The sequence below is a fragment of the Sprattus sprattus genome (assembly GCF_963457725.1).
Source record: "Sprattus sprattus genome assembly, chromosome: 11".
Taxonomy (NCBI): Eukaryota; Metazoa; Chordata; class Actinopteri; order Clupeiformes; family Clupeidae; genus Sprattus; species Sprattus sprattus.
In genome coordinates, this window is record NC_137909.1 from 27282884 (window position 1) to 27295056 (window position 12173).

Genomic DNA, 12173 nt, shown 5'->3' on the forward strand with positions numbered 1-12173 from the left:
TTTTAAGGCAGATAAAAATATGGTTTTTAAAGTAATCAATTTGTTAAATGTCGCCAACAAAAAAATACATATAAAATAAGTATTGCCTACTACTTCATAGGCAGTAGATACGTAATCCTGCGTCTAACGTCATGACGCTAGACCCGAGAAGGGGCCATGAAAGAAAACTGCTGTAAACACAGGGCGTCTGCGCCTTAAGTAGGACAATAAGCTGGAAGCGGTGTCAATGCCCTAACAATGGATGTAACCGATATGGTGATAATCAACTTGATTTGTTTGCTGTGCTTAATAAAAACTAACCAAGGTGAGTGACGATCATTTATATCGCATTCCATCGCATTAAACGTTTTTGGTGTTTTTTTCGACTGGGGATGGAGAGAGACAGCTGACGAGAGCAACATAGCGAAATCTGGCCTTGCGATTCTGTGGGATGCACAACCAGCGTTAGCTGTTAACTTAGCGTGCTACCGGTTGTTTGTAGGCTTTGAGATAAAAACATAACGTGGGTTACCATGTAATTACGAATGTAGAGTTCTCAGTGGATAGCTTCAATGTATTATGCAAACCTGACAACAACGAGCTTGCGAGCAGTGATGATGTTGCCTGGCTTTTAAGGGTCCAGTTTCCGTTAGCGGTACGAGAGAGATGCTAACCTGCCACCCAAAGCCCCTTTGGTAGAAATCACGGATTTTTAAAGGCGACGAATTGTAACGTTACTGTATTTTTACAATATGATTATAAATGCATCCATGTGTTCCACTTACTAACTAATATGCATGTATGGTGCACAAACGGAACCATGGAAAAAATGTTATTTTGTTCAGAATATGGTTGGTTAAATCGATTGAATTAGCTAGCTGGCTGATGATAACCAGATAAGCTAGCTTGTTAGCGTTTAAGCTACATTTTCGGCTTTATCAGAATGACAGCCCTGCTTTGGTCTTTGTTATGATTGCGTTTCATGGAACGTTACATGGTTTTGACTTCAAAGCAGGTAACTGTGCCACGATATCTAAACCATCAGTTGTTTATCTCGGAAGCAGGGAGGCTGGTTGAACCACCAAACGGTTTGTTATTGTTGAAGCAAGACAGGCTAACCCGCTAACTTTATGGGAATATTTTCCCGGACCGCTATCTGGAAGTCGGTGTCGGTTCTCGCGATGAGGCAACAATGACAGCAAACTACTGTTTGTAAATTCACCTGAAAATTGACGTTTTACACCATTGATACAAAATTATATGACACAGGACAACAGTAATTAATCAAGGTACCGTGTCAGATTTATTTAATGACAATCAATATTAATTGTCAAAAGTGTCTTGGGAAATGAGCCGTTGTTTATTAAAAGTCAATTCTCATCTCAGAGGTTATCATTATTATTATTATTAAAAAAGATTTTTCAGAAGCCCAGTAGTGTTTGTGTCATGTATGTGGCAAACTATAGACTGTCCGTGATGTGATGTAAGTAAAGGAGGTGGAGTTTGTGCCAGCTATATGAAGGTTGTGATTAAAACCTCCCTGAAGAGTGAGGAGGAGGTTGTGACCTCCTGATTGAAGGCTTGTCTTTTCTGAGGTCTCTGATGTTGAGCTGTGGATGCGTTTCTCTCAGACCCCTCCCAGAACTCTCTGCTGAATGTGAAGCTTATGTTCTCAGCCCATGCATTTTAATGAACAATTTCTGTTGTGTTTGCCAGTAATGTCTGATGTTGGTGTCACTTCTACATTATTTCACTTAGGTTTGAGTACATACACTTCCACGTGCTTCACCATTAATTATTCCTGTAATATTAACTGCAGCGATCCTTCATATAGCCTATATTCCATAGGGACACCATGTTCTTTAACTCCCACGTCTTGTTTCTGGAGCAGGTTACTACGGCAACCCCCTGAACAAGTACATCCGGCACTATGAGGGCCTGTCCTACGACACAGACCAGGTCCACGCGCGGCACCAGCGGGCCAGGAGGGCATTGGACCATGAGGACCGGGTTCTGTACCTAGACTTCCATGCACACGGAAGGTGAGACCTGTTTGGAGTTTTATAAGTGCTTGATTCCCAACTGTAAGAGAGAATAGCCATTGCTGACTTGTATGTGTGTTTATTTAGTACAGGTGTTAACTTCATTCAGTACTCACTGTGGACAGCAGTGAGCATACTAAACTATTGACTGCAGCCGTACTTACGGCTATCTAATGTTAGCACGTTAGCAAGGTAACTACCCACAAGGTAAACAGCTTGCTAGCGCCGTGATTTGTTGGTGACCTGTCAAACTCACTCTGAACGTCTCCGATATCAACACAACCTCATGCGCCAGATACGCCCTCCGTCATGCAACACATGTCGTCTGAGCCAGGCGTCGGTCATAGACGCTCCACTCAGTGCAGACCTCAGCCTCTCAGTGGCCCATGGCCCCTCAGTGTGACCTACACTAGCCTGTCCCAGTCAGTCCAGCTCTGCTGTGGGGAAACGGGGAAGAGCATGTTCATTCTGCTTTCTGCTGTTGGGAACCAGGGAAGAGCATGTTCATTCTGCTTTCTGCTGTGGGGAAACCGGGAAGAGCAGGTTCATTCTGCTTTCTGCTATGGGGAACCAGGGAAGAGCATGTTCATTCTGCTTTCTGCTATGGGGAACCAGGGAAGAGCAGGTTCATTCGGAAGATGATTTGTTCATTCTGCATTCTGCTGTGGGGAAACAGGGAAGAGCATCTTCATTCGGCAGCTGATTTGGTCAGTCAGTCTAGCTCTGCTGTGGGTAAACAGGGAATAGCATGTTCATTCCGCAGCTGATTTGGTCAGTCAGTCCGACTCTGTTGTGGGTAAACAGGGAATTGCATGTTCATTCCGCAGCTGATTTAGTCAGTCAGTCCGGCTCTGCTGTGGGGAAACAGGGAAGAGCATGTTCATTCTGCATTCTGCAGATGATTTGGTCATGTCAGGAGGTGGCTGCCCATGGGAATGTCCACTCTGAAACAACACGTCAGTTCAGCAGTTGATGTTGAGATTAATTATAAATGAGTCATTCAGTGGACGTTAAAGTATAGTACTGTGTGTGTGTGTGTGTGTGTGTGTGTGTGTGTGTGTGTGTGTGTGTATCTATTTGTGTATGTAAGTATTATTATTATTATTATTATTGTTATTATTGTTGAATAAAGAGCCACTGATGTCATGTCAGAGAGCAGCATTGACTAGAAACCAGTGTTCCTGTAAGAGACTGATGAAAGGGCATGTGTCATTCTGGGTTGGAGTTGGAATCTAATTTTACGTTACGGTGTTAATTATCAGACGGAGTGTGTTATCGGAAAACGTTCGCGTTGTCATGTTAACCCATTATTAAACTAAGCATATCGATTGTTGATCCATTAGTAAACTTAGCATTTTGATTGTTTAACAGAATGGCCGTTTGATACTGTCCAATAAATGACATAGCTACGCTATATCACTTAGACGTTAGAGATGTGTTAGTCGGGTGTTGTAGGGTAGTGCAGAATCATAGAGACATTAGATCTGTTTGGGTGGGTGTTGTAGGGTAGTGTAGTGTAATATCATAGAGACATTAGATTTGTTGGACAGGTGTTGTAGGGTAGGGTAGTGTAGTATCATGTAGACATTAGATTTGTTGGACAGTTGTTGTAGGGTAGTGTAGTTTCATAGAGACATTAGATCTGTTGGACAGGTGTTGTAGGGTAGGGTAGTGTAGTATCATGTAGACATTAGATTTGTAAGATGGGTGTGGAGGATATGATGCTCGTCTGGCATGGTCACCGTGCCAACAGAGCTTGCAGTGTCTCCTGCCAGTAAGCAGTTACCAGCCCGCCAGCAGAGCTGAGGGATTCTGGGAAATGAAGGCAAGTCTATATGGAAAGGCTGCTGATGTTATAGGGGACCTTCAGTCAGATTTGAACCAAGAGGACTACTTCCCTGATGTTGCACTTGGCTAGTAAGAAGAACATAGACATGATGGTGAAAGACTGAACACGACTGACGTGCCACCATCGAGAAAGCGTGGAGAGGGCTGCTCTAATGGTTGCTGACAAGAGAACTCTGTTCATTCCATTTCAGCTGAAGCTGTTCTATCCTTTGAGTGAGTTTCTAATATTATTACAAATATTACTCCTCCTTATTGGGGAAAATCATTTGATTCTGGGTGTGAAGTGTGTTTACACCTTCTCTTCTCCTGCCTAAATAGAGCCCTGATCTTGTCTTCCACGACGCTGGTGTCGCAAACACCATGACTCATTTATGAAGGAGATGGAGTGATTTTCAGATAATGATCTTGAATCTGATGTAATGCTGTGGTGGAACTGCATGTCAGATTGGGTGTGCTTTCACATATGAATCACTGTATTACAATGATTTACACAGTTTCCTCGTAGTGTGTGTGTGTGTGTGGGTGTGTGTGTGTGTGTGTGTGAGAGAGAGAGAGCGTGTTTGAGTCTGTCTTGTGTGTGTGTGTTTGAGTCTGTCTTGTGTGTGTGTGTGTGTGTGTGTGTGTGTGTCTGTGAGAGAGTATTTGTGTTGTGTATGTGTGTGTGTTTGAGTCTGTCTCGTGTGTGTGTGTGTGTGTTGGTTGAGTCTGTTGTGTGTAATTGTGTGTATGTGTGTGTTTGAGTCTGTCTCGTGTGTGTGTGTGTGTGTTGGTTGAGTCTGTTGTGTGTAATTGTGTGTATGTGTGTGTTTGAGTCAGTTGTGTGTGTGTGTGTGTGTGTGTGTGTGTGTGTGTGTGTGTGTGTTTGTGTGTGTGTGTGTGTGTGTGTGTGTGTGTGTGTGTGTTTGAGTCAGTTGTGTGTATTTTTGTGTGTTTGTTTGAGTCTGTTGTGTGTATTTGTGTGTGTGTGTGTGTGTGTGTGTGTGTGTGTGTGTGTGTGTGTGTATCTGACTGTATATCTGCTCTGACAGGCATTTTAACCTGCGGATGAAGAGAGAGACCAAGATCTTCTCCCATGACTTCAAGGTGGAGATGTCCGGAGAGGAGATGGATTTTGACACCTCTCACATCTACACAGGGGATATCTTTGGTGAGACACACACTTTCATATCCACACAGGGGAGATCTTTAGTGAGACACACGCTGTCATATATACACAGGGGAGATCTTTGGTCGGACACACACTTTCATATCTACACAGGGGAGATCTAGGGTGAGACAAACCCTTTAATCCCCATTAGGAGAGATCTATGGTGAGACACGCTTTCATCCATATTAGGCATTCCAGTAGGATGGCTGGTAGTCTTGGTCTATCCTGAGGTGCAGCAAGGATCTGCTTTTAGAGAGGGCTAATGTACTAATGTACTAAGTCAGCTTTAACAACCACCAATCAGCTTTTCAAACCATGAGTATTTTCTATCCAGTGATATTAAAGAGCTTGCAAAGAAGATGCATTTTCCCATGGGCCCAGTAAATGATCCTTGGAAAATGAGAGAAGTAGCACCTCGCACAGTTAGTTGCTACGGTTACCAGTGCCATCCATGTAGCAGAGATGTTGCTACCTATTATGTGAACTGGAAGCAGACAGAGAGGAGAGGAGAGTCAGCAAAGACTTCAAAGACTTCACAGGTTAAGAGTCAGACTTCACTCATAACCCTCAGAAATCACTATTAAACCACTGAAGTCACTCTCAACCCTCAGCCATTCAGCTTAGCCTCCTATGGACCCGTGGGTCTGTTGGTTACTAGTGCTGCCCTCCATCTTTCTCCATCTTATTGTTCTCATCTTCTCATCAGCAGTAATAAACAAACAGCTCTTTCTCCATCTTATTGGACCAGTATCAAAAATCAAACGGTGGTTTATGTTTTAATTGTTTTAGCAGCAGTGGCAGCAGCAGCAGCAGCAGTAAGAGTAGTGACATAAGTAATAGCAGTGGAAGGAATGTTGTTGTTGAAGTTGGTGATGATAATAATAATGATGACGATGAAGATGATGATGATGTTAATTATAATGATGATGATGTTAATAATAATAATGATGATGATGATGATGATGATGATGATGATGATGTGACCCTGCAGGTGAGGAGGGCAGCCTTACTCACGGCTCGGTGGTGAATGGCAAGTTTGAGGGCTTTATCACGACCCACCGCGGCACCTACTACGTGGAGCCAACAGAGAGGTACCTGCAGGACAAGAACGTGCCCTTCCACTCCGTCATCTACCACGAGGATGACATCGGTGAGTCCACCACAGACACACGCGCACACGCACACGCACACGCGCACACGCGCACGCGCACGCTCACGCGCACGCTCACGCTCACGCTCACGCTCACGCTCACGCTCACGCTCACGCTCACGCTCACGCTCACGCTCACGCTCACGCTCACGCTCACGCTCACACTCACACTCACACTCACACTCACACTCACACTCACACTCACACTCACACTCACACTCACACTCACACTCACACTCACACTCACACTCACACTCACACGCACACGCACACGCACACGCACACGCACACTCACACGCACACTCACAAACACTCACTCACAAACACTCTCTCAAACTCACACTCACACCACACTCACACACTCTCTTGCTCAGACTCTCACATTAACACAGGAGCTGTACTAAAGTGCTTTCTAGTTGAGGTAAATAGATAATCAACTAAAACAGATAAAAGGGTTAAAAAAGTGGAATGACTGAAAGTCAAAATAACAGAAAATGAAATACTAACAACATAAATAAAATAGCTAAATGGACAGTGATGTTTATGAGTACGTAAGGAATAGAAACATTAAAAGAGACATGAGCCAAATCTAAAAGTAAGAAAAGGTAAATGGGTCCTACACAGATTTAATTAAAGACCAAAAGGTTAGAATTAGGAGTAGACTTGACCAAAAACCAGAGAGCAACCTCAGGCTGGACTAAAATGAACTAAAAAGAGAACACCACAAAATTAAAGTGTATAAAGTATGATTTTAGTCTAGTTTTAAAAGTCTCCAAGCAGGCAGGAGATCTGAGGAAGGCTATTCCCTAATTTAGGACCAACTATAGTGAAAGCTCCATCACTCTTGGATCTAAAAGGTAAAACCAGTCAAATGGATCAAAGTATGTTGGGGCCCCCTTGTGGAGCAGAAGGGCTTCGAAGATTTGAAATAAAGGCTGAAGCTAGACCATTCACTGCCTTAAAATCAAACGATAAAATCTTACAATCTATCCTAAAGTTCCCTGGGAGCCAATGTAGCGCAGCTAAATCAGGTGTGGTGCGATCAAACAAGGCTGCGCTGGCGGCAGGGGAACCTAAGATAACTAGAAATGCATTTCCTGCAAGAAAAAGTGGTGATGTGGAGATGTAGGATTGCTCAGCAGCAGAAGAGGATTGCTAACCACTGCCCTGCAAATGACAGACTACAGTACTCCCGCAGCACATGAGCACATAGATCAAGGACAAAAGTGTTAAAGACTTAAGTTTTACCAAAGCCCCCATGCTTTAAGTGGATAGAATGTCAATGATACTTAGATTAGGCGGCTTGCTTTGAAGAGGACTTATTAGAAGACTTGTTTTTTTTTTCTAGCTGTATAGTCCTCTAATGGGTCCTCTTTGGTAGTACTAAATGATGTATTTATTTAGTTAGTGGGCAATAAAGCTGTCGTATGGAATATGATCAACGTGTGATGTTGCCTGATGAACTTTGGAGCTGACATGTGGCCCACTGTTACACATACATGAAATGGTGTCTAGCGATGGGAAGAAATCTGATAAACGACCAGTTTAATGCAAGATCAGTCTTTTAATTAGTTATTAGTAATGAGTTCATTAGTCTTCTGCGGAAGGATCAGAAACGAGCAGTCTGTGACAGGCAGTCTGTGAGGGTCGGATTCATTCTCTCACAGGCAGTGTCTATTTAACAGAGTTACTGAGATAAGAAGAACAGGGAGTATCACTGTTCCGGCACACTATATTCTCAAGGACAAAAAACTTCCACCCCAGTCCTACTTAATATTTAGCTTTGCATGCTTTGCACAATTGCACTTGCAATTCGCAGAATTTTTTATACATATTTCATCTGTATGTTTTCTGCGATTCAGATGTATTGGAATCCCCCTAATTGCAAGTCCCCGTTATCACATCTCTTATAAGAAGACATGTGTTAAAGACTTCCGTAGCCTATTCAGCTCTATTTACACAAATCTATTTATCTCTATTTAATTTCAGTGTTTAAATGGTTCGGGACAATCTCTGTGAACCAGCCAGATCCGTCTGGTCCGGCAGAGCGAGTGCCTACATAAATGTTTAGCAGTATCTGTGGCAACATGGCTAATGCATGATAACACGAGCTAGCAGCTATAGACTATTTATTTTACTTGACTTTTTGCAAGTAATGACTTCAACTATCTGGATTATGAATGGCTCCAAAGGCCCCGTAGCCACTCCAGAGGGAAATAAAGGCCAATGTTTTGGTGAAATCGCACGGGTCTAAATGTTTTGGGAAAGTCTATGATGATCAACCAGATATGTAGCCTGAACGTAACATTGACATGGGGTGAAAAATAGGTTGTTATTATTGGCTTGTTTGCAAACAAAGGTTTTCGAGCAATCACACTAATAACCTCTGCCGCCTGGTTCTCTTTAAGCTTTAACGTGATAAATGAGCTCAGACACTCACACAGACACACCCTCCCTCAGACTGACACTGAGAATTCAGTGATGAATGGGCTCACACAAACTCACACAATTGTAACAGTTTTTCCTTTAAGCCCATCACTGACTCTGAGGTGACGCCAGTGGGTTCGTCCCACTCTCAGCTCCTCTCTTTGGCTTTCCTGTGTGTGTGTGTGTGTGTGTGTGTGTGTGTGTGTGTGTGCGTGTGTGTGTGCGTCGCCTCTCCTCTCCTCTGCTTTCGGGGAATAAAAGCACAGAGCCCCTCCCTCCCCTGCAGCTTCCCGTGTTAAACTCCTCCTCAGTTGTTACCCCAGCCTGTGTGTAATAGCAATGCTTCACTGCCCACCCCTGGCAGGAAAATTCACCTGTGTGTGTGTGTGTGTGTGTGTGTGTGTGTGTGTGTGTGCGTGCGTGTGTGCCCGTGCTCCCCTTCCTGTTCCGAGAACAGTCAGAACTCCTTACATGAGTCTCTGTACCGAGAGAGCAAACAATACTGAGTCTGTTACTGTGCAGAAGCTTCAGGACACAGGAGAGGAGTGCTGTCGTACAGCAGTGTGCTCAGCTTCAGGAGGGGAGTGATGTCATAGAGCAGAGAGCTCAGATTCAGATTCAAGAGAGTAGTGATGTCATAAAGCAGGGGGCTCAGCTTCAGATTCTAGAGACTAGAGATGTCATAGAGCAGGGGGCTCTGCTTCAGGAGAGTAGTGATGTCATAGAGCATTGAGTTCAGCTTCAGGAGAGTAGTGATGTCATAGAGCAGGGAGCTCAGCTTCAGGAGAGTAGTGATGTCATAGAGCAGGGAGCACAGATTCAGGAGAGGAGTGTTGTAATACAGCAGGGAGCTCAGCTTCAGGAGAGGAGTGATGTAATAGAGCAGAGAGCTCAGCTTCAGATTCTAGAGAGTAGTGATGTCATAGAGCAGGGGGCTCAGCTTCAGGAGAGGAGTGATGTAATAGAGCAGAGAGCTCAGCTTCAGATTCTAGAGAGTAGTGATGTCATAGAGCAGGGGGCTCAGCTTCAGGAGAGTAGTGATGTCATAGAGCAGGGAGCTCAGATTCAGATTCTAGAGAGTAGTGATGTAATAGAGCATGGGGCTCAGCTTCAGGAGAGTAGTGGTGTCATAGAGCAGGGAGCTCAGCTTCAGATTCTAGAGATTAGTGATGTCATAGAGCAGGGGGCTCAGCTTCAGGAGAGTAGTGATGTCATAGAGCAGGGAGCTCAGATTCAGATTGTAGAGAGTAGTGATGTCACAGAGCAGGGGGCTCAGCTTCAGGAGAGTAGTGATGTCACAGAGCAGGGGGCTCAGTTTCAGGAGAGTATTGGTGTCATAAAGCAGGGAGTTCAGCTTCAGGAGAGTAGTGATGTCATAGAGCAGGGAGCTCAGCTTCAGGAGAGTAGTGATGTCATAGAGCAGGGAGCTCAGCTTCAGGAGAGTAGTGATATCATAGAGCAGGGAGCTCAGATTCAAGAGAGTAGTGATGTCATAGAGCAGGAAGCTCAGCTTCAGGAGAGGAGTGATGTCATAGAGCAGGGAGCTCAGATTCAGATTTAAGAGAGTAGTGATGTCATAGAGCAGGGGGCTCAGCTTCAGATTCTAGAAAGTAGTGATGTCATAGAGCAGGGAGCTCGGCTTCAGGAGAGTAGTGATGTCATAGAGCAGGGAGTTCAGCTTCAGGAGAGTAGTGATGTCATAGAGCAGGGGGCTCAGCTTCAGGAGAGTAGTGATGTCATAGAGCAGGGAGCTCAGCTTCAGGAGAGTAGTGATGTCATAGAGCAGGGAGCTCAGCTTCAGGAGAGTAGTGATGTCATAGAGCAGGCAGCTCAGATTCAGGATAGAAGTGATGTCATAGAGCAAAGGGGGCTCAGCTTCAGGAGAGGATTGATGTCATAGAGAAGGGAGCTCAGATTCAGGAGAGGAGTGATGTCATAGAGCTGGGAGCTCAGCTTCAGGAGAGGGGTGATGTCATAGAGCAGGGAGCTCAGATATAGATTCAGGAGAGTAGTGATGTCATAGAGCATGGAGCTCAGATATAGATTCAGGAGAGGAGTGATGTCATAGAGGAAGAGGAAGAAAAGCAGATGCATGGAGAACAAAATGTCTGTGAGAAAAGGCTTTTCAGGAGAGGACTGGGCACCCCTTGTCCCTGGCTGGATTACCTGTGTTGTGTTGTGCTTTATGTTTTTGTAGTGTTATTTATACTGCTCTAATATGCTAACCTTACACTCCCCCCTCCCCTCTCTCCTCTGCAGATTACCCCCATAAGTATGGCCCTCAGGGTGGCTGTGCGGACCACAGTGTGTTCGACAAGATGAAGAAATACCAGAACTCTGGAGGGACTGAGCCCATCAACGTGAGCCCCTCATGCCCCTCTCATGGGTTCTGCTGTCGGATCAAGTTTACACCCCAAATAATCAATATTAATGTTACAATAATTGAATGAATTCAATTCAATTCAATTGTATTTATATAGCGCCATAACAATACAATTGCCTCTAGGCGCTTTACAGAGCCCACAGCCTGAACCCCAAATGGATAGAATGGTGTTGAACCTGAATGTTCCTCTGTGCAGGAAACACATGATTTGCTGGAGGACGAGCGTGCCGACGGGCCAGTGCTCCTGAGGAAGAGGAGGATGACCACGCCAGAGAAGAACACCTGCCAGCTCTTCATCCAGACAGACCACCTCTTCTACAAATACTACAAGACCAGGGAGGCTGTCATCGCACAGGCAAGCAGGGGCAAGACCCAGCACATACTCACTCTCACCCTAATAATAATCCAGCACACTCACTCACTGTAATAATAATCCAGCACACAATTATTCTAACCTGTTGTGGAAATTATTATTTATTATTTTCCTGTAGTTTTAAGATGGGTGTTTTCTCATAGAGCAAGGTTAAATACAGGTACTCTGTTATTCTTGTGATATATTAATACCTCTTGTGCTCGTGTGTGTTGTGAATGTGGTGAATATCAGTGTCCTGACTCTTGTGAATTAACTGACTGCTTCCTCTTCCTCCTACCTTTCCTCTGCAGATCTCCAGTCACGTGAAGGCCATCGACGCCATCTACCAGGGGACCGACTTCCAGGGTATCCGCAACATCAGCTTCATGGTCAAAAGGATACGGGTGAGGAGACCGCAGCCTTCTTTCTCCCCTGTTACAGTCCACAGACATTAGACATGTTAGAAACAATGACTCCGAGTTCTTTTGATGACTCAGCACTCTTCCTCTGAGCCTGATGTGTTCTATGGTGACTCAGCACTCTTCCTCTGACCCCTGCTGTGTTCTATGATGACTCAGCACTCTTCCTTCTGATCCTGCTGTGTTCTATGGTGACTCAGCACTCTTCCTCTGATCCTGCTGTGTTCTATGGTGACTCAGCACTCTTACTCTGATCCTACTGTTATATTGTGACTCGGCACTTTTCCTCTGATCCTGTTGTGATATATGATGACTCTGCACTCTTCCTCAGATCTTGCTGTGTTATACGATGACTCTGCACTCTTCCTGAGACCCTGCTGACCTGTTTGTTTCTGTGCATCAGATCAACACCACAAACGATGAGAG

The 12173-nt window shown here is 44.6% G+C and overlaps 1 protein-coding gene across 1 annotated transcript in view; it reads left to right on the forward strand.

The window, feature by feature from the left end:
* The first annotated feature begins 217 nt into the window (after positions 1 to 217).
* LOC308372863 (disintegrin and metalloproteinase domain-containing protein 10-like) overlaps positions 218 to 12173 on the forward strand; it is a 17979-nt gene continuing 6023 nt past the window's right edge. Inside the window, exons 1-8 of the mRNA XM_080848209.1 lie at positions 218 to 304; positions 1871 to 2021; positions 4898 to 5016; positions 6008 to 6166; positions 10853 to 10953; positions 11173 to 11331; positions 11640 to 11732; positions 12151 to 12173. The exon at positions 12151 to 12173 is cut by the window's right edge and continues 161 nt beyond it. Of these exons, the coding sequence (XP_080704335.1) occupies positions 238 to 304; positions 1871 to 2021; positions 4898 to 5016; positions 6008 to 6166; positions 10853 to 10953; positions 11173 to 11331; positions 11640 to 11732; positions 12151 to 12173 (872 nt within the window). The 5' untranslated portion in view covers positions 218 to 237. The remainder of the gene's footprint in view (positions 305 to 1870; positions 2022 to 4897; positions 5017 to 6007; positions 6167 to 10852; positions 10954 to 11172; positions 11332 to 11639; positions 11733 to 12150) is intronic.